This window comes from Rhincodon typus, chromosome 7 (assembly GCF_021869965.1).
Source record: "Rhincodon typus isolate 14 chromosome 7, sRhiTyp1.1, whole genome shotgun sequence".
Lineage (NCBI taxonomy): Eukaryota > Metazoa > Chordata > Chondrichthyes > Orectolobiformes > Rhincodontidae > Rhincodon > Rhincodon typus.
This window is the reverse complement of record NC_063338.1, coordinates 67,549,231-67,575,630: the sequence shown is the minus strand read 5'-3', so window position 1 is coordinate 67,575,630 and position 26,400 is coordinate 67,549,231. Positions and strand designations below refer to the sequence as shown.

The following is a 26,400-nucleotide window of genomic DNA, read 5'->3' as shown; positions in this document are numbered from 1 at the left end:
CTGAAGAAGGGTCTAGGCCCGAAACGTCAGCCTTCCTGCTCCTCTGATGCTGCTTGGCCTGCTGTGTTCATCCAGCTCTACACCTTGTTATCTCAGAGTCTCCAGCATCTGCAGTTCCTACTATCTCAGAGGTAAAAGGGCATTTATTAGATGTTCTGGGTTTGCATAAAGGGGATGAGGTGTTAGGGTTGACTGTAAAGTGGACCCAGTATCATGGAGGACACAGTCGCTTTAGAAATTTGAAAGAGAAGTACGTATTTGGTGGTGGCACTGCAGTGCAGACGTTAGAAATAATGGAAAATGATTCACTGAATATGGAGACTGATAGAAGCAATGTGAAGTCTTTGGCTATATCAAGGCTCTGGGAGGGAGGAGCTCAGACATATGGGAACTGCGACAGACACATTAGGTTCTGTCAACCATGATGACGGTTGGGAGAATATTGCCTTATGTTCCTTGTTTTCACACTATCACCTCCATCCTTAGGCCACTGCTTTGGTGAAGTGCAGTGTAACCTTGAGAAGTAGCACCTCATCTCCCAAAAGGATATCTTCGTGTTCTGGACTCTCAAAATTTAAGAATTTCACACCATCTCCTATTTTGTTTCATTTTATTTAAATATTTCAGTTCAACTTATACTTTTTTACTTCAAACAGAAGTGCACCTGCTCTAGGCAGATCTTTTGTTTTAGTTTCTGTTTTTTGGCCCTCTCACCATCCCTTTGGCCCTGCAACACGCACTCCTTTGTCATTCAATATTTCCTTTCTTTCAACCCATCAAATACCTTCCTCTGTCCTTGTCCCACCCACCCTTTGGTTAAATCATATCAGATCTCTCACTTTTCCAAGTTCTGAAAATTTGAAATGTCCACCCAGATTTATTTGGTTTTTGAGCCCAATTCACCAATCAACATGATCATGGCTAACTCTCAACCTTAATGTCAAACTCCCCATACCCCTGGGAACCGTTACCATCAAGAAATCTACTTCTTTCTTAATTTTATTTCGTGACTTCACCTCCACAGCCTACAGTGGTAGTGAATTTCACAGGTTCACCACTCTGAGTGGACAAATTTCTCCTCATCCAACCCAAAATGACAAACCCTCTATCCCGAGACTATAGCCCCTTGGTCTGGATCCTCTGCTGGGGGAAGCATAATTCCCTGCATCCAGTCTATCCAGCACTGTCAGAACTTCACGCATTTCAATGGGATCCCTCTTATTCTTCTAAATTCCAGTCAATACAGACCCAGTCAACCTACGTTCTCCTCATATAACAAACCTGCCACCTGAGGAATCAGTCTGGTGAACCTTTCCTGCACTCTCTCCACGACAAGTATGTGATTTCTTATATAAACGAGACTAAAACTTCAAACAATACTCCAGACGTGGACTCAAAGGCCTGTACAACTGCACTAAGACATCGTTGCTCTTGTACTCAAATTGTTTTGCAATGAAGGCCAACACACAATTTGCTTTCCTTACTGCTTCCTGCACCTGCAGGCTGGTTTTCAGTGATTAGTGTACAGGAGACACCTAGGTCCATATGTATAATCAACATTTCTCAATTATCACCATTTCAATTATGCTCTGCTCATTCTGTTTTTCCAACTTCAGTGGACAATATGTTTATTGATTCACTGATTGGACGATGGCATGCTGGCTGACCACAACTTATTGCCTGTCCTTGTTGCCCTTCAGAAGGTGAAAGGGCCCTTCAGATGAGCTGCCTTTTTGACTGTTGCAGCTCATGTCCTGTAGGTTGAATCACAGTTCCCTTAGGGGGAAAACTCCAGGATTTTGACCAAATTACAGTGAAGGAACAGTGATGTACCACCAAGTCAAAATGGTGAGTGGCTTGGGGGGGAATTTGCAGGTGGTGGTGTTCCCACATATCTGCTGCCCTGGTCCTTCTGAAAGGAGGGTGTGAAAGCTTGTGGATATGGTGTCAATCAAGTGGGTTTTGTTCTGGCTGGTGTCAAGTTTCTTGAACGTTGTTGGAGCTGCACCTCTCCAGCCGAGGCGGAAGTATTCCATCACACTCCTGGCTTGTGCCTTCGAGATGGTGGACAGACTTTGGGGGTCATGAGGCAATTCACTTGCTGCAGCATTCTTAGCCACTGACCTGCTCCTGTAGCCACTGTGTTTATGTGGAGAGTCCAGTTGACTTTATGGTCAATGATAAACCGTAAAATGTTGACAGTGGGGGATTCAATGATGGTCATACCATTGAATGTCAAGGGGTGGTTGTTAATTGTCTCTTATTAGAGATGGTCATTGCCTGGCATTTGTGTGGCATTTATCAATGTTTGACTGCATCTGCCACATTTGTTCATATACTCATGTTGTTTAAAACACCCTGACGCCCCTTTAGGTACTCTACACTACTCCCACTCCCACCTTGTTTTGTGTTGTCAGCAAACGTGCAGGCAATGGCCTACTGGTGTTACCAGTGAACTGTTAATCCAGAGACCTAGGTGATATCCTGGGTATGCGGCTTTGAATCCCAACATAGCAGATTATGAAATCTGAATTGAATAAAAATCTGGAATTAAGAGTCTAATGATGACCATGAATCCAATGTCGATTGTTGGAAAAACCCATCTGGTGCACTAATGTCCTCGAGGGATGGAAACTGCCATCTTTACCTGTTCTAGCCTACATGTGGCCCCAGACCTACAGTAATGTGGTTGACTCTTAACTACCCTCTGGGCAATTAGGGATGGGCAATAAATGTTGACCTAGCCAGCAATGCCCTCATCCCATGAATGAATTTTAAAAAAAAAAAAAAAAAAAAAAAAAAAACTTGATTGGCTCATTCAAATCATATTGTGAATAACTGAGACCCAAGCACTGATCCCTCTGGTACCATTATGTCATTGCCTTCCACTCCAAAAATGATTGATTGATTGTAGACTTGCTCGCTAAGCCGGTGTGCTTGATTAGTCACCCTGCTCGGTAACATCTTCGGTGCGCCTCCAGTGAGGCATTAATGTACAGTTCTACTTGTTATTTATATGCCTCAGTTTGCTGGGGCAGGTGGCATCACTTCTGGTTCTGTTTTTCAGTGGTGTTTGTATATCGGGTCCAGTTCAATGTGTTGTTGATGCAGTTCCAGTTGGAATTCCAGGCCTCCAGGAATTCCCTGGCATGTCTCTGTTTGGCTTGTGCTATTATGAAGGTGTTGTCCCAGTCAAATTCATGTCCTTCTTTGTCCACGTGTATCGAGATCAGTGAGAATTGGTCGTGTCTCTTGGTGGCTAGTTGGTGTTAGTGATGGTTGTTGGTTTGTGGGCTACCTTATTGCTTAGGGATCTGAGTAGTCTTGTGGTCATCTCTGATGTACAGTAGGGTAATGAGTGTGTCTGGCCGTGTTGTGTCTTCTTGTTGTGGTCTGTCACGGAGGACCACAACATGATAACCAAGGCATCCACTATTTCCATGGCCAGCTCCTTTAGAACCCCAGGATATAGATCATCAGTCTCTCTTTTCCGTAAAACCCTTACTTCCCCAGCACTTTGGGGAAGATTTTGTCTTCAATTTGCAATTTCATTATCAATTCGTCCGATGCAGACTGGAAGGGGCCTACTTTCGTCTTCATTTTTTTATTACTCCATACTTATAGAAACTCTTACAGCCCACTGTTGTGTACCTTACACTCATACTACATTTTTCTCTGCTTAATCAACCTCTTGCCCTCCTTTGCTGAATTCTATCTGCTCCCAGTCCTCAGGCTCATTAGTTTTTTCTAGCAACTTTCTACGATTCCTCTTTGGACCTAATACTAGCCTTAATTTGGTTACAATGTTAGCCTCTTTCTCGGCCGTGTTGTTTTGTCCAAAAGGAATGTATAACTGCTCTAATGCATATAGAGTCAGAGTCATACAGCATGGAAACAGACCCTTCAGTCCAACTAGTTCATGCCAATCATGCTCCCAAACTAAACTAGTCCCACTTGCCTGCATTTGGCTCACATCCCTCCAAACACTTCCTATTCAAATATTTGCTGCTTAAAAGTTAACCATTGCCTATTCACCATCATATCTTTTCATGAAGTTATCCAGTCTTGCACTCTAATCATCCCTCATACCTTTGTAGTTTCCTTTGTTTAGATTAGGACTACTTCATTTTCTATCCCAAATGATAAATTTTATCATATTAAGGTTTTTTTTTTTCCTTACAAGACATTTGTACAAATACATTTAAATTTGTCTTTTTGACATTATTTTTGTATTCCAGCCATATCTGCTGCTAGCACTTGTTGCCTTAGCAAAAGTGGAAGGCAATCTTTCATTCCCATTTTCATTTCTTTCACTCTTGTCTCCCTGCTCAGGTTCCCATCCCACTATCTGCCACTCAAGTTTAAACCTTCCCTCACTGTACTCACGAATGCCCCTGAAAGGGTACTGGTCTTGACCCTGCTAGGCTGCAAGCTATCCAGCTTGTATAGGTTCCATCTTCTCGAATTGGTCCCAATTCCTCAGCAATTTAAATCCTACTGACATGCACCATCCTTTCAACCATGCATTAATTCAATCTATTCTCCTATCCCTGATTGGAAAAGCATGTATCACTGGGAGTCATTCTGAGATTACTACTTTTGGGGTGCTGCTTTTTAATTTATTTTTTAGCTCCCAAATATTCTGCATGCAGGAGCCCATCCTTCATTTTACTCATGCTGTTAGCAGCGACATGGACCATGACCTCTAGCTGCTCTCCCTACCCCTTCAGAATGTCCTGCAGCTGCACATTGACATTCTCGACCCTAGCACCAGGCAGGCAACACACCATTTTGGTGTCACAGCTGCTGCCACAAAGTATCTCTCTGTTCCTCTTTTGATAGAAACCCCTATTAAAAACTGTTCTAGCACATTTTTTCTCTGCCCCTGCTGGTATGGAATGCCACAACATTCCCCTAAAAAATTATTTCCCCCAACAGTATCTAAAACAGAATCTGTTACAGAGACAGTGCAGAAGTCCCTGCACTAACTGCCTGGTTCTTTTAATCTGTCTGGTGGTCACTTGTTCCTTTATGCTTCTGCAGTCTTCACCTGTGGTGTGACCACCTCATTGTTCATTCTATCCTCAACCTCTGCCTTGGAGACACGTCTTGGTAACTAACCACTACACCAGATCCAAAACATGTATTTCCAGTAGCTGCAGCTGGAGAGGCACCTGACATACTTGGTCACCCTGGACACAAAGCGTCCATGACTTGTGTCCATATCACACAGGAGGAGCACTCCATTGGGCTCAGCTGCCTTGCCATGACTTACCCTTAAATTACTCTTGTTTACATTCTCTACTTTAAGGAAGATTAAATTACTTGAGGGATCTTAATGTTTATGACTTAAGCACTCACAATCTGGACTGGAAAAAAAAAATCAGACTTAGTTTTGCTCATCAAGGTTGTCACACAGCCTGCACTGGCTCCCTGTCTTACTTGATGAGCTTATACATTTCATTCAGTCCCATTCTTGAATATTTTTAAAACACAACCTTCTTGTACAACCTTTCAACTCCTGGTCGCTTAAGGCTGTTTCTCAGCGATGTCACACTTCTGACTTCTACTGTTTCCCAAGGTTGAAAATCTCTCCCGCTCTCTCATCGGCTTTTGAACTTCCCCAATCTTGTGCTGGTTAGTATTATAATATTCATCTACTTACGTCTGTCTTTTATATATTTTGTCAACTTTACCAGCAATGTGTTCATTACACTAAAATTTATGAAGGGAGAAGACTAACCACTTACCATAGACTGATTAAACAGCTAGATCCTTTCTGTATAATGCAGCAGCTCCAATGAGTACAGCTCTGTCTCTGACTACCTTTCATGGGGTCCTCACCACTCCTGTGATGCTGACTGTCTGTTTCAGGGTTCTCACCTTGCCTGCTCTCCTTAAGTGGGAGTCCCAAACTCAACATTGAGAAGTTCAAATGGACCCAATTTTTGCTCTGTGAAGAGGCTTATTCCTCATTGTGGGGGTTGTGAACCTTTACAGAAAACATAAATGCTCCTGAAGGGCAGAAAAAAGGGTGGCAAAATCTTGACGTTCTCAAGTCACTTAAATGGTCAGCCATTTAAAAAAAAAGTGTTTGCCAGTTTCTTTGTGGGTTGGAAAAAGCTGCTCTAATAGTGTAAGTCATTTGTTGACATACGCCAAGTTCGACCATTACTGTACAGATAGCCCTTGATTAACATGGTTTTTACTGCTCATGATGCCAATAATGTGGTCCTGATTCTTTCATGGTTCTTACCCAATTCCCAGCAATGCAGGGAATAAATATTGGTGCCAAAACTCAACATTGCTTTTCAGGTTCTCCTTCATTGAGCTTGTTTTGGCCATTCATGCCTTCATCAAGGCTGAGTAGTTTTAAAAACTGTCCATAGCCTTCCACCTCAAGATAAGCAATGTTGTATTTGAAGCAAGAAACACTCTCTTTGCATATTTTCATGTCTACTTCAGTGTTTTATATTAATTCTGTGCTTGTATTCTACACTTGTTTGACTTACTGAGAATATAATCAACTATACATTTCTGATGCAGTATGTTTTTTGAATAACCTGGCGATTTTTAGCAACGTAATGATGGTGTTAATCATGGTATACTTGCATTATGAATCACTGGTTTCTTTTCACAATCTATCATTATCACAGTGGGAAGTAGTGGGTTTTAAATTCAACTTGACTGACAGCTCGGAGAGGTTAAGTGATTAGCTGCCTTTGATGTGCCATTATGAAAACAAGCTGTTTTGATAAGTAGGCGATTTAAATGTTTGAATGGGCTTTAATAATTGGCTTTTGTAATAACATAGTGAACTCTGCAATAGAAACATTTTCTTCCTTCCGAGCTTAAGTCTGGAGATCTGCACACGGTGGATACTGCGTGAGATGGCTTGGAAGATGTAAAGGCAAAGGGAGGTGACTGGGGTCAATGAATTGGCACCATGTTAGCATGTAAGGGGCCAATGGACGCGGGTGGTGAACATATGGCTGCATGTAGAAGGGTGGGGGTGGGGTGATGGAGTGATGAAAGGAGCGACAGAAGCATAGAGGGCCTAATATTTAAGAAAACATCTAACACAGAGAGCCAGGGAACCGAATTAAGTAAGCAGTTGCCTGCCTCGGGAATGAGTATTCAAAACGTGGGCTCTGTTTTTCCCTCCACAAATGCTGCCTAACCTCTTGAGTATTTAAGATTTTCTGTTTTTATTTCAGATTTCCAACATCTGAAATATTTTGATTTTCTTTAACTTATTAACCAGTTAATGACTTTGATTGCTGCCTACCATAATTGCTGAAAAGCATCTCATAATGTTTTTACTGTTTTCCCTTTGGGTTGCTTTTAAAATATACAATTGTATTTATAGCCTAGACTTTGCTGTAATATTACTGAGTCAACTAGCATCCTGACAGTAACTTCCTACACCTTTACGTGCATAATTAAATGTGAAATCCAGAAGCTTCTGTCAAGAGGTAACCAGCTCCTCCATAGGGTGTACTCTTCACCAACACCAAAAGCACTATTATGACATCAAATAAGGTTACTTATCCATTTGTTTCATGCTAAAAACAGCCGAACAATTTCAGGCTAGTGCTTTTAGGAGTAACTGAGTTTTTAAAGCAAAGCAAGAAATGGTAAGTTACTGCTGAACAATCACTCCTCCTGAAAAGTTATATTTACAAGTGCTGAGTTTCATTTCCTTTCGGATAAAATTAATGGAGATTTAAAAAAAACATTTCTTAGGCTTCTTCCTGTTCTCCCACTATTCCATTTGCATTTCCTAATCCTTACTTTGCTTCCTTGTACACAATTTAGATGCAACTTCCACTTCCTGTTTGTACTTCCTGGTTTATGCACTGATGATTCTTCAATCTGATTGGTTGAAGAGCCTCACTGTTTCTCGTTCTGTTCACAGACATCACAGATCCACTAGACAGGGTGCTGTATTGAGACAGACACCAAAAGATTACCCATGAAAATGCCTGAAAGCAAAAAGTACAGCAAAAGCCATTCCTTGGCTACCAGAAAGAAAGCCTATGGTTTAAACCATATGCAAACAAATTCAATCTTTTGGCCACATTGACATCAATTAGCATGCAGAATGTCAGAAAGCAGAACTGAAAATATACAAGGATAGACAAGTGTAGAATATCACATGGATTAACCGGAATTAGCATTATATAAATTATTATATTAAGCTAGGTGAAAAACAATAAGATAGACATACACAGAGCTATAACAGACACAGACACAATCTTAAACTAGCAGGGGAGCATGTGAAGATTTCATTTTGATTGGGAAGTGCAAGTGAGAAAGTTGTTATCTATTCCGATCATTAGAACAAAATGGTAAAGACAGGGACAAGAGATAGAACAAAGGTGTGAAATACATATTGTGATATTCAGTATTGAGAACTGTTCAATCCAGTCTGTGGAGCAAAGATAATATCACCTGAGACATCTCCTCGAAACAGTATAACCTGATTGTGGGCTCTAACAGATGGCTAAAGAATAGAAGCTGAAAACAGGTAATATGTAAACAAAGCTGAAGAGATTTAAGATAAAATTGTAAAATTATTTTGTTTTAATGAGAAGAAAATGGGAAGTCAAGATAATACAAGACTTTAAACAGCTGGCATAAAACAGCAAACCAAAAATATGAAAACAGTAGGACCCGTTAAAGAAGTATTCTGTCATTTTTCTCAGTAGAGACAGCGAATGAACATAGGGCAAATAATAGTGCATCTAAGACTGGGATTTATCAAAGCTATAAGTAAACAATATTAGAAAAAAAAAATTACTAAAAACACTGATAAATCTGTATGTTCTAGTGGGGTCCATCATCAGGTGATTAAATTAGAGATGCTGGAACAATAAAATTTCAAGATCTTTTGATTCACGAACCGCCCTTCAGACTAGAAAACTGTGAACGTAACTTCTATTATTTGAGATAAGAAAGAGAAACCAACATCAGTGTACTATAGTCCTGCTTTCATCCAATATTTGAGGAAATTATTGGTATCTCTAAAGGAAAGATAAATTGATTAAAAACTTAAAAATAAATTCTAGCTGAAATAGAGCCAATGCGGATTTGTAAAAGGACAATTCATATCTGAAGTACCCAATTGAATTGAGAAGTAACTCTAATAGTAGACTAGGAAGTAGCTATGGATGTAGTTTATATGAACTTCAAGAGGCCAGTTGAGAAGTTCCACATCAATTTTTGAGCAAACAGATGCTAAAGCTTACACAATTGAAGACAACTAATTTGCATCATTCGGAAATCAGTGTTTGAAGATAGAATAGGATAATGGATATGTACTCCAACTAGAAATAAGTGGCAAAAGGTGTTCCTCTAGGGTCTATGCAGTTGTCCCAATTATTCACTGTATAAATGACATTGATCGTCTAAGAGATACATATGTATATCCACGTTTTCCAATGACAGAACTGTAGACAGGAATATAAAATTATAAAAGAGACCTAGATTAAATGAGTGGAAAGAATATGGTAAATGCATCTCACTGCAGAGAAAATCTACACTGGGCCAAAAATAATAAATCTGACGAGAGGAGGTCCAAAGAGATTTAGAGGTTCATGTCCACAGACCACTAAAATACAGTGGTCAGGCAAAAGAACCAACTAAAAAAGGCAAATGGAATGTTAACCTTTAAACTAGAGGGCTAGAACATAAAAAGGATTTTTGCTCAAGCTAACAACAGACCATATCTGGTGCACATTTGGCCACTGAAAGGATATACTGACTTTGCAAGGAACACACTGCATATTCACCAGATGGGCTACTGGGGCTCCACAACATAGTTGGAGGCACATGCAGTCAAGACTGACAGATGGACACAGGACATAGATCACGTGATCTCACTGAATGGCAGAAGGTTTAAGAGGTTCAATGACCTAATCGACTCAGTCTCGTCTTGTATGACGAACCCGCCAATCCATCAATCATTTCATTGAATCATTGGTGCATTCCCTTTTAAGTGCAGCATTTCTTTGATAAGGAGACTCAAATTGTATACAATACTTCATGTGTTATTTCAACAAGATTCTCTACAATTGCAATACTTTTCACGACGAATCCAAAAATTTTGTAATAGGTGTTGGCATAGAAACATAGCAGATAGGAGCAAAAGGCCATTCGGCCCTTCTCGCCTGCTCCACCATTCTTCACAACCATAGCTGATCGTCCAACTCAATAGCCTAATCCTGCTTTCTCCCCATAATCTTTGATCCCATTCACTCCAAGTGCTATGTCCAGTTGTCTCTTGAATACATTCAATGTTTGGCATCAACTACTTCCTGTGGTAATGAATTCCACAGGCTCACCATTCTTTGGGTAAAGAAATGTCTTCTCATATCCGTCCTAAATCAACTACCCTGAATCCTCATACTGTGACCTCTGGTTCTGGACACACCCACCATCGGGAACATCCTCTCTACATCTACCCTGTCCAGTCCTGTGAGAATTTTATAAAATTCTATGACATCCCCCCCATTCAAAGAGGAAAATAACAAAGAAAATTACAGCACAGGAACAGGCCCGTCGGCCCTCCAAGCCTGCGCCGATCCAGATCCTCCAATCTAAACCTGTTGCCTATTTTCCAAGGATCTGTATCCCTCTGCTCCCTGCCCATTCATGTATCCATCCCTGGAATCAGCCTGGTAAACCTTTGTTGCACTCCCTCGAGAGCAAGAACATCTTTCCTCAGAAAAAGGAGGCCAAAACTGCACACAATATTCTTGGCGTGGCCTCACCAAAGCCCTATATAACTGCAACAACACATCCCTGCTCCTGTGCTCAAAATCTCTTGCAATGAAGGCCAAAATACCACTTGCCTTTACTGTCTGCTGCATCTGCATGCTTAACTTCAGCGGCTGGTGCATGAAGGACACCCAGGTCCTGCTGCACACTCCCCTCCCCCAATTTACAGACATTCAGGTAGTAATCTGCCTTTTTGTTTTTGCTTCTGAAGTGAATAACCTCAGGTTTATCCAAATTATACTGCATCTGCCATTGACTTGCCCACTCACTCAATCTGTTGAGATCACACTGAAAGATCTCTGCATCCTCATCACAGTTCACCCTCCCAACCAAACTTGGTATCATTGGCAAACGTGGAGATGTTACATTTTGTTCCCTCATCCAAATCATTAATATATACATGGTGAACATTTGGGGTCCCAGCACCGATCCCTGTGACACCCCACGAGTTACTGCCTGCCAATTTGAAAAGGACCCATTAATTCCTACTTTGTTTCCTCTCTGCCAACCAGTTTCCTATCCATCTCAATACACTTCTCCCAATCCCACGCGCTTTAATCTTGCACATTAATCTCTCACGTGGGATTTCATCAAACGCTTTCAGTATAATTAAAATTGACAGTGGGTACAGAAAAACTGAACATTGTCAGGTGCAAAAACCTTACATCCATACGAGAGATTAAGCTTTGTTGGGGAAATAAATACTTTGTCAAATGGCTGCTCTTACACTGACAATTTTTATATTTGCTACACATATCAAGCTGTTCTCTCCTGTCTCCAAAAGGCATGTCAATAGGATTCGCCATAATAGTCGTACTTGTATTGGCAATTGTTGACTAAAATCAAGGGCTTCAAATAAATCAGTTCTCCATTTTTATGCACTTTTCAAAGACTACAGCAGCCATCTTAAAGTCTCTTCTTGCAGGTGTAGGTCTTTAGTTCCTTTTCAATTATAATTATCAAATTAATATCTATTTGCAACAGTATATCTGTGGTATTTAGTGCCTTTTCTCATTTAGCCTCCTCTGCCAGTTTTGTCCCGAATTGGTATTATTTTATTATTTACAATTAAAACATGAATCCCTTAGAGTATTAACCAGTCACTACCTAGGATGTCCACTCATACTTCTCACCCCACCTTGTTCATAGGTGGAAATGAGGTAATTGAAACCAATGAATTTTGCCATCATCTTCCTTACAATGTATGCTAATCTTCATTACAGGTAATTCTGCTAGAACACATGTTTTGTTAACACGAATTGGCTGCAATACGTTTGATGACTAGCAGAAGCTGTTTGGATAACGTGAACTTTCTGATGTACAGGTATAGTGATTTTCTATAGCTATTTCCCTGTAACGTGATTTTCTATGGCGATTTTCCAAAGTGTGAGGTCACAAAAGAACACAACTATCGCATTATAGGAGAACTACCTGAACTGCAGCAGCATTCAGCCCCTACTCCCAATATAGCTGCACCCCTTCCTGCCAATATTGGTGGTTTTGCCATTATCATAGAACATACAACCAGCTCAGTGACTTAAATGTCTGGTGCAGCACCATACTTGGCAAAACTTTTTCTGGCTCACTCAAACATTAAAATGTATCAATACCCTCTCCACATCTCTCTAATTAAGGATACCCATATCCAATTTCTAATTCGATTTTCCCTCCAAACTCAAAAAAGGCAAAGACTCCATCAAAATCATCTAAAACCCTTTCATGGGCCTTAAACTTCATTCTCCCTTCCCTCTTCTTTCTTAGTCTACCTCCTCTTCTCAAACTTGTAATCTTTACCAGTTTGGCCTTGCTTCTAACACTGAATGATTCAATAACCATCCTACATCATGCCTCGCCATCAAATCTCTTCAAATCACAGATGAATTACAACACCAACAGGCTTCAACTTTACCCTCTCCTGTCTCCAAAATGAGCCAGTACGTGCTCTTTTAACATTCCAGTACCTTCACAGCTTCAGCATCACAGTTCTTGAGCAACCTCTTGCCTAATTTTATCTTGGTCCTTAACGCCGCTGATTGCAGACTCAAGGGACCATGTTATTAAACCCCCACGATGACAAGGAGATCAGGGTTGAATGTCTGAAAATGCAAACTGAACTCAATGCACTTACCACAATTTTTACAGCATTGGCTCACAAACTGGTCTTTATCCGGAGATGCAGAGATTTTAATTAAACGTTTTAAAATAAGACTCTAGTTTTAAATTTGCCTGCCAACAGATTTTCCAAGGGTTGTGAAAACTGGCAGCAAAATGGCAAGTAATATCTTCAGATGGTTGGTGCTTTGTCCAGTATTTGTAATAGACCAAGAGACTCCGGTATCTCTCAAGGAAGTGTCCAATTTGCCTATCTGGCAAATCTCAGACAAGAATTGAAGAAAATCAATGATCATCTCTTATTAAATTTGGCAGGACGTTGACATCCCTGAACTTGTCTGTATCCCAAAAATTGCCAAAATTAGCTGGGAAGATTAACTTAAGTATAAATTTATAACCATAGTTGAGGGAGTTTGAGAAAATGATAGGGAAACATTTCATAGCTTTTGAATTTGCACTAGTTTCCCCTTGTGTTTTTGGTTGATTATTGCCAAAAAAAATGAATGAGACAATTCTATCCTGTTGTGCTTCATAATTCACTAAATGTTGAGTTTGATATGCACTTTGAGATGGTACCAGAAAGAAAAATGAAATATGTCATGAAGGGCAACAAAGAGCAATATGTGAACAGACAGTATGTAGCAATGCCCATGGTAAAGTCATAGGAGGTGTAATGATACATATTTTATTCTACTGCTACATTGTAACACATTTGACTCTTCACGTTGCAATTCAAAGTACGGAACGACAAAGCGCAGGGAGTGACCTTTTGGTTCATTCTGCCTGTTCTGGCTTTTTGAAAGAACAAGCCAATTGATCTCATTCCCTCCCTTTTCTCTACAGCCCCGAAACATTTTCCATTTTTCAGTTCATGTCCAATTGCTTTTTGAAATGTATAATTGCATCTGCTTCAACAATCTTTTCAGGTTGAGTAAAATAATCTCTTTCATTTCACCTAGAGTTCTGTTACTGATTATTTCAAAATCAATGCCAATTTTGACCCCTCTGCCACTGGAAACCAGTTTTTCATAATTTTGACCTTTTCTATTGAACCTTAATGTTCTTGACTGTCAAAGAAAACCCAGGTTCTCTCTCAGAACTGGAACGTTGTATCCTTCAAACTATTTGAAAAAAAAATCTCCTCTGCAACCTTTTACAAAGGCCACAGTATTCTTCTTGAAGCATCATGCTTGAGCCAGGGTATAACCAATGATTTATAATGGTTTAGCATAATTTCTGTGCTTTGTACTTTATGCCTCAATTCAGAAAATCCAAGTTCCAAAATGCTTTTTCAACAGTCATCTCAAGTTGTCCTGCCACTTCCAAAGATTGTGTACAATCATGTCAACAGCTCTATTCCAACACCCATCTATGAAATTTATATTGATTCCCTCATTCTTCTTACCAAAATGAATCACTTCACATTTCTACGGATTAAACTGCGTCTACCCTGTGGCTTCAGATTTCACCTACTTCTTCCTGACGAGGTCATTGTCCTCCTTGCTGTTTACTACCTCTGAATTGCATGCCATTTCTAAACTTCAAAATGATGCCCTACATACCCAATATGTATCAAAACTGAACTAGTCTTATTACTGAGGACACCACTATGAACTTCCAGTCTTCAACAAATATTTTCTGTTCTTGGATTTGTCACCTACTCTATTTCCAAACCATCAGTGCCACAATCAATTACCTATATTTCAATTTAGGAGAATTACAGAGCAGACTGATTTTCAACTATTTCAGATCAGAGGTTAATTACTATTTGGCCCAAGTGTTCTGCAGATTCTAATGTACTCAAAACTCAAACATTTGAAAAGAAAAAGTGTGATGTTCTACATTATGCTCAAGGTGTTTTGCAGTATATACAACTTTAGAAAATGATGTTAAGATCACGTAGTAATGTGTTGTCATGCTGCTTATGTACATTGACAGAATGTTAAATTCAATTTGCATTGACATCTTATTTTTCCATCCAGTCTTCCGAATGTAGAATTATATTATCATCTTTTGTTTTTCCATGAGAATTAGAAATGAGTAGTTTTGTTCATTATGCGTCTTCACTGATGTATCCAACCTTTATTTTTACAAGCATGTTTGTTGGTGATATTTCTTAGATCATCATTAGATCGAACTTAGAAACAGGAGGTATAATTTTCTGGGGTCTGGAAACAGGATAGAATATGGGAGTTTGGTAACAATTTAGGGTTTAATTTACCGAGCTCTTGAATGACAGTTTTTTGGATGAGGAATACATTCAAGATCAAATCCAAGGGGGGAACTTACTGAGAAAAATAAAAAGAAAACTTCCTACTAGTAACAAAACCTATAGAAATAAAGAACAGCTGGATATTATGGAGATACGATTTAATGGTTTGACTGAACACTGAAACATGTAACTTTCATAGTTTCTGGTGCTTAAAATCTTAGATGAATGAAAGAAATTTCAACATTTGAGGAAAAGTAGCAGAGGAAAGAAATGAGAAATTCTGGCGAGGCAATTGTTGGTTCATCACTTGCTTGTCAGCAATCCAAAAATGGATTTTTGGATAAGTGCTGAAATTCATTAATAAATGAGCAATCCAGTCAGAGAAATGAAAGACATTTAATGAGAGACAGTTATGTGGGATGAATGAGACAGGGCTGGTTAGGCTGTGGGGGAGAGCAAGAGCACGCGAGAGGGGGAGAGGGGGAGGGAGTGCGAGGGCGAGAGTGAGAGCAAGAGCAAATTCAGGATTTTGCTTGTGGATCTCCTGTTCTATAGCAGAGATGCTGTGTCATGTGATGCTGTTGGTTTACATTGACAGAATAAATAAACTACGTTTTATTACATGGTATTGAGATCAATGCCTCAATGGAACAATAAGCAGAAATCACTGCTCAATAAATCCAATTCATTTTCAACTAGAATTTTTTTCTCTTCCAGTAGGTGGGGGCGCAGGGTTTATAAATGGCCATTTTTGCAGTGAATTACAAGCATGGCTTGCTTCAGATAAATATTGTATTTGAAATAAATAAAAATCTATGACATGCTTCCAAATTTTCTTGACCTCTGCAGAAAGTTAGTTATGTCATAAAACACGCAGCTGATCCAACATCACCTTCTTGTGGCTTCACTGAGTTGAAAGTTTCAGCCAACAGAATGAATTCCACACAAATAGAGAACATTTAAACTTTGATAACTATAGATACACAAAGGCATAAGGCAAAACTGCTTATTAACTAGCAAGATAATTCTGTCAATTGGACTTCTAACAGAGCTCTTCCCCTTGGAAATCTCTTCAAAACTTTTATTACCTTTCTTCGCTGTCCATACCTAGCCATCGAAAGAAAAGTCAACCCAAATATAGTTAATTCTTCACTGTTGGTTTGAGGGCATACAATTGGTCTCCCAATAAATCAACCTTAGCCAACCATGAAAAGAAACAGCCAATTATATTAAATAACTGCTAATGGTGATAGTTCTCAGGATGTCCTTCTGATGAGATCAATAGCCCAAAATTGTAGCTACTGCAACATTAACAAGATAAAAGATGTACCTCAATGCAACTAACCGTAACTCAACGACAACGGATTTTGTTTTCCTCTTCAAACCAGACTAACAAAGTGGGCTTTCTTCTTCAATCTAGCTTGTGGCAATAAATTTAAAGTGATCAGCAAGATCGTGCACACGGATAGTTACATTTCTAATATGAATCAGGACATAACACTGTCAATATAGTGTACTGAATAATCAGGCAGTGCTATATATTTCTACCGACAAAGGGAGTAAAGTTGGATCAATAAGCCATTTTGTATAAATAACATTGCCAGAGATATACTTCGATAGCATAATTGTTTATGTACAAATTTAACCATAGTGGATACCATGCTTAAAACAAACACTTCTTATGCAGGTATCTCAAAACCCTCTTCTCATTTTGCAATTTTTGTGTATTCTGATTGCACAAACAAAATAGACAAATGATTGAATGTTCATAAAATGGATTCACAGAAATGCAGGATCACAGAATATCTTGGCCTCAAATTTCACTTTGATCTTACTCAACCAGTCAATGCCTGGCCATACTGGTAAAGGCTTTTTCTGATAGACACGTGACCATCACTTAATGGGGGAACTGGGGAGTAATCTTAAGCCTATTTCCTTCTACACGACATTATCTTAACATAGGGAAGGGAGCACGCAGCTGATGCGCTGCTATCAGTACACAGCAGTTCAGCCCAAAATCCATGCTAATGACTTCGGTGACACTTGATTCCATACCGACTTTTCTACAGAATTTAAGATGGTGGAATCAACTATTTTTCACTGATTCACCTTGCATGGTGGATGACTTTACTGAAAATGAAATACAACAAACGCAGCAACACAAAATGAACCAGGCTGTGCCCCATTTTACAGAAATGTTTAACTATCATATTGTTAAAATCTTTTGTTTAAACGTAGGAAACTGAGCAGGATTATTCATAAAATACTTATCAACAGCTGGGGTGAGGGCAGTTAAGTACAAAGTAGGTTGACAGAAATAGGCCTTCCCAAGCACAGGTCATCTCATTCAGAAATTTTTTAGCTCTAACATGTGTTGTCAGGACTTTTCTAATATCCATTCAGAGAATGCGGGCATTAACATGGGCATTTATTGACCACTCCTTAATTGCCCTAGAGAATAAGGTTACTCCAACTGAATGGCTCACTCGACCATTTCAGAGGGTAAGAATCAAACTCTATTGGGGCTGGAGTCGTATCTAGACCAGGCTAGGTAAGTACAGTAAATTTCCTTCTCCTCAAGATGTGAGTGATGAATCAGTGAGTTTGTTTTCTGACAGTAGTTTTATAGTCACCCTTACTGACAATGTATTTTTTCCAATTCAAGATTTATTTCATAGAAACTAAATGCCCCAGCTACCATGGCTCTTCAACTCTCGAGTACACTAGTCCAGGATTTCAGATTCACATGCAGTTAAAACTAGTTCGGTAATATAACCACTGCACCACAGTCCGCATCAATGGAACAGAATTCCGTTTAACAGTTGCAAGACCATATGGGGAGGAAATACCCTAGTGGTATTTCGGTAGACTATTAATCCAGAGACCCTGGTAACGATGTGGGGACCCAGGTTTGGTGTCCCGTAAAAGGCAGACGGTGTAATTTGTACTCAATTATGAATCTAATGATCACCATGAAATCAGGGTCAATTGACCATCTGATGAGGACCATCTGGTTCACTAATGTCCTTCAGGGCTGGATAAATAGGATCCTTACCTGGTCTGACCTACATGCAACTCCAAACCCACAGCAATGTGGTTGACTCTTACCTGCTCTCTGGGCAATTGGGGATGGGCAATAAATGCTGATCTAGCATGTAACAAAAAATATGTAATCTACTGCATTTTCAGTAGAAAATGAGTTGAAATCAAAATTAACACCACCTCATTGTTTCCAGTGACTTGATTTATGAAAATACAATCACAAAGACACTAAGAAACAGAAAAAATCGTTTAATCATCTTCCCTTGAATTTCAGTCATTGTCTTCCATAAAATGTTTAAGGATGAAAAAAGGAACTGACTGCACGATTATATACCAGTTGTAATTATTTAATAACAGAAGACAGATGTTAAAATGGAAAAAAGAATTTAAAAAGTCTTCATATCAACACTTATGAAAAGAAAAAAAGCTAAAGGAAGCTCAATTACGCTCATGTTCAAAACCCTCTCCCAGTCAAATGCCATCAGCACTGTTTAAAACAAAAATTTCAAAGAAATTCAACAACTACTAAACTTAATGACAATCTAAAAAGGAACACTTCTTTATCTCCATGCAACAATAGCCTTCACATTTCATTACTGGTGCATTGACCAGGTCTTAAAAGAATCCAATTCTCGCTCCTTCCAAATAGTACCAATTATGACCAGAGTTGTCCCTCTGCTTTCACGATTTTATACAGTTTGTTCTCCTGTCATTCATGCTGGGTTTTGCTTAGCACCTCCTGCAGTTATGCTCATAATGTACCATTTGTTGGATATTATTTTGGCAATATACCAAAATAAATCAAAAGTGTATTTCCTTTGCATTCAAAATGATGAGTGAATTATTAATAAAGGATGATAGTTAAAGGTATTTTAGGTATTGTGGATGGGGAGGATACGTTGAATGGCACATGTTGAGTTGTGTGGCCCTGTTGTGAAGGCAATGGCTGCAGGTGAAAAGGTATGGCGGTTTGTAATTCTAGTTGTAATTGTAGACTAGGAATTTGCAGGCTCTTGTGGCACACAGTGGTAGTACCTTACCTCTGGGCCAGAAACAAAAACAAGCTGGTGGAGAAACTTAGCCGGTCTGGCAGCATCTGTGCAGAGAAAGCAGAGTTAACATTTTCAGTCCAATGATCCTTCCTCAGAACTGATTGTAGCTAGGAAAAGGTGGTATTGATGCTGATGAGCAGGGAGAGAGAAGGGAAGGCGGGAGGGGCAGAGAGAGAGAGAGAGCGAGAGCGCGCGAGATGGGGAGGCGGCAGGGGCAGAGAGAGAGAGAGAGAGCGAGAGCGCGCGAGAAGGGGAGGCGGGAGGGGAGAGAGAGGGGGGGGGGGGGGGGAAGAGAGAGCGAGAGGGGGCGCGAGCAAGGGGGGGGGGGAGGGAGGGAGGAAAGGGGAGGCAGGACAGAGGGAGACAGAGGGAAGCAGGAGGGAGAGGAGGGAGGGAGAGGGGAATAAGAGCAGGGAATGAGTGAGGGTAGAAGACGAGAGCCCAGAGAGGGATAAAGAAAAAGGACAGTTAGTCAGACAAAGAGATTGTTCCTATTACACTGGGGAAGGAAAAAAAAGGGACAGCGAGCAAGTGAAAATGTGTCGGCTCTGCTGAAAGCAGCCCATGCTCTGACGGGGCCTGAAGCGTGGGCATGGGGAAAAGGTATTGAACTTCAATAATTTTGGAGCTCGAACACCACCTTCCATGTCTTAATACCCATGCCCACACTCCAGGCCCCGTCACAGCATGGGCTGCTTATAGCACAACCAACCCATTTTAACATATGCACTATCCCCAAGACCAGCTTTTACCCTTCCCTGGCTTATTATAACCCATCCCTTTGTCTGCCTAACCTGTCTTTATCTTCCTCTGAGCTCCATCCCTACCTATCTGCTCATTCCTTCCTCTCCCCATTCCCAAACACGTCATCAGCATAAATATCACCTTTTCTTAGTTACCATCAGTTTTGAAGAAGCATCACTGGGCTTGAAACATCGCCTCTGCTTTCCTTGCCACAGATGCTGCCACACTTGCTGAATTTCTCCATCAACTTCTGTTTTTGATTCATATTTCATATCACAGACTGTGTTAAACAATTTTGCATCTTAATAGCATGCCTTTTGCTTCAGTATAACCACACAATTTGTTTATAAAAGAAAACTGGTTTGAAGGAACTTTTTATTCCAAGATTAATACAGAAAAAGCATCCAATTGGCCATTTTAGGAACTGAGTGAGACAATTAAATACATGTTGGGACTTGTGAAGTAGCTTAAAAAAAATGGACTCCTTCCATCTCAATTATAGCAGCAAACAAAAGAACAAACAATATGGACTTTGACAAAGGACACCAGGATTTTGTGCTAAGTGTTAGAATTGCATGATACCACATTTGATTTAGCCAAGCAGCAGCAGCAGCTTCCAAACTGGAAGAATTGCATTATCAGGAGTAATCTGTTCCTTGGCATGTGAATCCTTTCCTGTTACCAAGCTTCTTTGCAGATACTTTATGAAATAGAAACAACAAGAGAGAGAAGTAAAACTAGAAGTTCTATTTAAGCTTTAATGGCAGAAGTATTTTGCAGATCAACTTCAATATGAGCCATGACACATACTGATCAGTAACCAGCAGAAAAAACAAAATGCATTAAGAGGAACAAAAGTATAAATACTTGACCCATATAACGATAATGTAGAATTAATGGTAAATGACTGGTGTACAATTGGAAATAGACATCCAAATTTAAGAAGGTACAATTCAACAACTTGTTGGGGAGCATGTAAAACACAAAAATAGTTTCCAATCTAAGTGACTAAGAAAAGAACAAAAAATATTTTTTTCTGTCAACTTCATAACAGGCCAATCTGTCTCCTTGGTGATTACCTTTCAAGATTAAACACAACCAAATGAGAGAATGCAACCCTTAGGATCAGATCTGCCTACTATACTCCAGTAATGATTTAGAGAAACAAGTTGATTCTGCACTTCCAAAGGCAACCATGATCTGAAATAAAGTGGACATCAAAGACACCTTGCTTGCTATCCTACCAGGAAGATATTGGTCAGTTGCTCAGTGGCCTGTTGATGACCATCGGTATGAAGCCTTGCAAGGCAAGCATCAGCTTCAGGAGTTCCAACAAACATGCTGAACAGCACAGAAACATAAAATTAGAGAAGCTATTCATTCAGCCCTTCAAGCCTGCTCTGCCATTCAATATAATTATGGTTCGTTGTTCAACTTGGTACTTTTTGATGCCTTTAACCCCAAGAACTATATCTAATGCGTTCTTGAAAAAAAAAAAAAAAAAATCAATATTTGGCCTCACCCACTTTCTGTGGCAGAGAATTCCACAGGCTCACCACACTGGGTGAAGAAATTTCTCATCTTGGTCCTAAAAGGCCAACTCCCTATTTGTAAACTGTGATCCAGCATATTAGTCATGAAAAGCTGCTGAGATTTTAGTTGCTTAAAAATTTGTAGAAATCTGTGGCAAATGCAATCTGTGTTGACACTTGTAATAATATAGTCCATCTGATGATTATATTTGTGACTGGTAGTTTTTGCAAAGCATCCTAAAACAGGAACGATTATCAGTATAAACAGTGAACGAATATGTCCCCACAATTCACCATGTGTTTGTTTTATCAGCAACAACCCGATTACAATCTCAGCAAGAAATAGTTTATGGATCAGCAGATTCAGTGAATATTAAGTTTACGTACTACCTTCAAATCCTACTAAGTCCTGTGTTTGCTTAGTGACGAGCTTCACCGGTGAAGAATGACCACTGGAGTGACTATTGACACAATTAGCAAATGCCATATTGAAGTTACACCAACCAGGAATGAGAAGACAGAGGAGTGACTCGAGGGCAGCTTTAAACTTATGGAAAGGTTGATTGGGTAGCGATAAAGAAGCTATTTCCAATTTTACGGCAGACCAACACGAAGGCTAAAAGTGTAATACAAGCAATAAATTCAACTGATAAATCAGCAAAGACATACTTGACCGAAAGAATAACTAGAATATGGAACTTGCTACCATAAGCACTTGAGGCAAATGGTATAGATCAAGGCAAATCTAGATGAACACAAAGGAAAAAGGAATAAAGGTTATACTTTTTTCTGAAGGGGGGTCTAGGCCCGAAACGTCAGCCTTCCTGCTCCTCTGATGCTGCTTGGCCTGCTGTGTTCATCCAGCTCTACACCTTGTTATCAAAGGTTATACCAGGATAGGATTAAATGAAAAGGGGGGTAAAGAGCTATTTTCAGAGCATAAACACAAGCATGGACTAAATGCCCTTTGTTTTGCTTAATCTATATAATTGGGATCCATGAAAATCATTCCAGCAATCAACACTTCCATTAATGAGGAAGATCAATGGATGAAAAATTTCAAAAATTGTCTAAAGATATATAAGCAGCAATGTAAACAATTTTACTTCCTGATTTCTTCAATGTGAATACTAAATTTATCAGGTTGCTTAAATCTAAAGCCTTTATTTTTGTCTGAGTCTATTTGCAAAATAATCAAAGACATTTGGCTAAACAATTACTCAGACATCAGATTTTAATCGATTTCCTACCTTCTAGAGTTTTCATTCTTTGAAACGGTCTGCATCCTCCAGACACCATAGGACTAAAGCCTAGCTTGAGTGGTTCTGTGGAAAATCACCTGCCTAACATGCACACAAAAAATGTTGTCATGACGTTGCAGATCAGCAATGCTGCAGTTGGTCTCCTACTTCCACAGTATATAGCCACAGGACCTGGTTGTTTCAATTATAAAGCCGGACTTTTTCTTCTTCTCAAACAAACCCAGTTCCAATCAAAGTATTCTGATCGGACAATTTAACATTTCTTGGTTGTGGAGGTTAAGTCTGTCTCCATGTGGAAATAGCAAGGGTATTCAATCAAACTCACAGCAGTGTGAAATAAATTGCTCAAGGAAGCAAATCCTACGTCCAACATACTCACTCTTCATAAAAACCAAAAGAACTGCAGATGCTGTAAATCAGGAACAAAAACAAAGTTGCTGGAAAAGCTCAGTAGGTCTGGCAACATCTGCGGAGGAGAAAACAGTTAACGTTTCAGGTCTGGTGACCCTTCCTCAGAACTGATGGTGGCTGGGAAAATGTCAGTTTATATGCAGAAAATAGGGAGGTTGGTGGGGTAGGGAGTAAACGATAGGATAGAGCCCAAAGAGAGAGAAAGACAGTCGGACAGACAAAGGAGTTGCTAACGATCAGGCTGGGAGGGTGAATAGTTGTTAATGGGGACTGTTAGTGACTAACAACAGGGGGTGTGTAGTGGCAGGCTATGTGGTAACAAGGCCTGGTGTGTGGGGTGGGGGGCTGGGACATACGAGAGTTTAGGCCCTAAAATTATTGAATTCAATATTGAGTCTGGAGGGCTGTAGGGTCCCCAAGCGGAAAATGAGGAGTTGTTCCTCCAGCTTGCGCTGGGCTTCACTGGAACACTGTAGCAAGCCGGAGACAGAGATGTTGGCCAGGGAGCAGGGTGGTGCATTGAATTGGCAGGCAACAGGTAGTTCACGGTCTTTTTTGCAAGCAGAATGTAAATGTTCTGCAAAGCGGTCGCCAAGTCTACACTTAGTTTCCCCAGTGTAGAGGAGATCACATTTTGAGCAGCGAATGCAGTAGACTAGATTCTTGGAAGTGCAGGTGAAGTGTTGCTTCACCTGGAAGGCATGTTTGGGCCCTTGGATACTGGGGAGGGAGGAGGTAAATGCGCAGGTATTGCACTTTTGCCGGTTACAGGGGAAGGTGCCGTAGGGCTGTGGGGAGGTGTTGGGGGTGAAGGAAGTACGGACCAGGGTGTCCCGGAGGGAACGGTTTCAAAGGGAACGGTCACGCCGGCTTCAAAGCTTCCAGTTTACCGGCTCCAGCCACCTCCTCTTTACCATGGATGTGCAATCCCTTTACACATCCATTCCCCACCAGGAGGGTCTTAGGACTCTCCGCTTCTTCCTGGAGCAAAGACCTGAACCATCCCCACCCACCACCACCCTCCTCTGCTTGGCTGAGCTTGTCCTCCCCCTCAACCACTTCTCTTTCAACTCCTCTCATTTTCTTCAGGTAAAGGGGGTTGCCATGGGTACCCGCATGGGCCCTCCCATGCTGCTTCCCTCTCGTCGAGAATTGGAAAACTTCATCAATTTCGCCTCCAATTTCCACCCTGCCCTCACTTTCACCTGGTCTATCTCTGACTCCTCCCTTCCTTTCCTCGACATTTCTGTTTCCATTTCTGGGGATAGACTGGCCACTAATATCCAATCCAAACCCACCGACTCCCACAGTTACCTGGACTATACATCCTCACACCCCACTTCCTGTAAAGACTCCATTCCATTCTCTCAGTTCCTCCGTCTCTGTCGCATATGTTCAGATGGGGCCAACTTCAACAAGGAAGCCTCCGAAATGTCCACATTCTTCCTCAACCGAGGATTCCCCAGCTCCGTTGTCGACAGGGCCCTCAATCGGGTCCGACCCATCTCCCACACTTCTGCCCTCACCCCTTCTCTTCCCTCCCACAACAGCGATAGGGTTCCCCTTATCCTCACCTACCATCCCACCAGCATCCACATCCAGAAGATCATCAGACGCCATTTCCGCCACCTCCAGCAAGATGCCACCACCAGACACATATTCCCCTCCCCACCCTTGTCCGCCTTCCGCAGGGACTGTTCCCTCTGGGATACCCTGGTCCATACTTCCTTCACCCCCAACCCCTCTCCACAGCCCTACGGCACCTTCCCCTGTAACCGGTGAAGGTGCAACACCTGTGCATTTACCTCCTACCTCCCCAGTATCCAAGGGCCCAAACATACCTTCCAGGTGAAGCAACACTTCATCTGCACTTCCCAGAATCTAGTCTACTGCATTCGCTGCTCACAGTGTGGTCTCCTCTACATTGGGGAAACGAAGTGTAGACTTGGCGACCGCTTTGCAGAACATTTACGTTCTGCTTGCAAAAAAGACCCTGAACTACCTGTTGCTTGCCAATTCAATGCACCACCCTGCTCCCTGGCCAACATCTCTGTCTCCGGCTTGCTACAGTGTTCCAGTGAAACCCAGCGCAAGCTGGAGGAACAACACCTCATTTTCCGCTTGGGGACCCTACAGCCCTCCAGACACAATATTGAATTCAATAATTTTAGGGCCTATACTCTCGTATGTCCCAGCCCCCCACCCCACACACCAGGCCTTGTTACCACATAGCCTGCCACTACACACCCCCTGTTGTTAGTCACTAACAGTCCCCATTAACAACTATTCACCCTCCCAGCCTGATCGTTAGCAACTCCTTTGACTGTCCGACTGTCTCTCTCTCTCTTTGGGCTCTATCCTATCATTTACTCCCTACCCCACCCACCTCCCTATTTTCTGCATATAAACTGACATTTTCCCAGCCACCATCAGTTCTGAGGAAGGGTCACCGGACCCGAAACGTTAACTCTATTTTCTCCTCCACAGATGCTGCCAGACCTGCTGAGCTTTTCCAGCAACTTTGTTTGTGTTTGATACTCATTCTTCAATTAGTCTAGCTGAGATTGGGAACTGTAGTAGTATTGCTGACCAGTACTTCCCCCTTGGCAGGGTCAACTGTGTTTTACTTCTGGTTTAAGTCAATGGGTGAGAAGACCACAGTACTCAGTTGTGCTGGAGAATTCCTGACATCAAATAAGTTTTCCATCTGGCAACGATACACACAATGATACACATATATTCAGAAATGTTTAAGTAGGTGAAGACAACACCAAATTTAACAATTCCTAACTGAGAATGACTGGCTTTTTGTGCCATTGTGTGTTGTGCTCCCATATTTGGCAGCGATATTCCTTCACTGGTTAATTGAGAGATAAGGACAATAAGTATTCAATACATTGCTATTAATGGTAATAACAATAACTATCATTTTATAAAACCCTTTAGGACGACGTCCCAAGGAGCTTCACATGACTTATTTTTAAATGAAAAAAGTATATACAGAACAAGAGGATAACTAGGTAAAGATCATGGGGACCACAGAAGTAACTTGTATTTGGACCCAGGACATGCGAGCACAGTCCTTAATGAACACTCAGTCTTCATAATGGAAAAGGATCATGCAAGTACAGACATCAGGGTGGAGAACTGTGAAATATTAGAACAAATTAACAGGGAGAGAGAGAGAGAGAAAGAAAAAAAGAGAAGAGCGGGAGCGGGAGAAAAGAGCGGGAGCGGGAGAAAAGAGCGGG

At 40.8% G+C, this 26,400-nt stretch overlaps 1 protein-coding gene across 5 annotated transcripts in view; it reads right to left on the bottom strand.

The window, feature by feature from the left end:
- The window catches only part of LOC109915632 (R3H domain-containing protein 1), a 111,292-nt gene that overhangs the window by 26,538 nt on the left and 58,354 nt on the right, over positions 1–26,400 (bottom strand). The window contains exon 17 of one of the 5 annotated variants that reach the window (XM_048598745.1): positions 22,730–22,819. The exons of the other annotated variants lie outside the window; for them this stretch is intronic. Within the exon in view, the coding sequence (XP_048454702.1) occupies positions 22,812–22,819 (8 nt within the window). The 3' untranslated portion in view covers positions 22,730–22,811. Of the gene's footprint in view, positions 1–22,729; positions 22,820–26,400 lie in introns of those variants that run through there. 5 annotated transcript variants of the gene reach the window in all.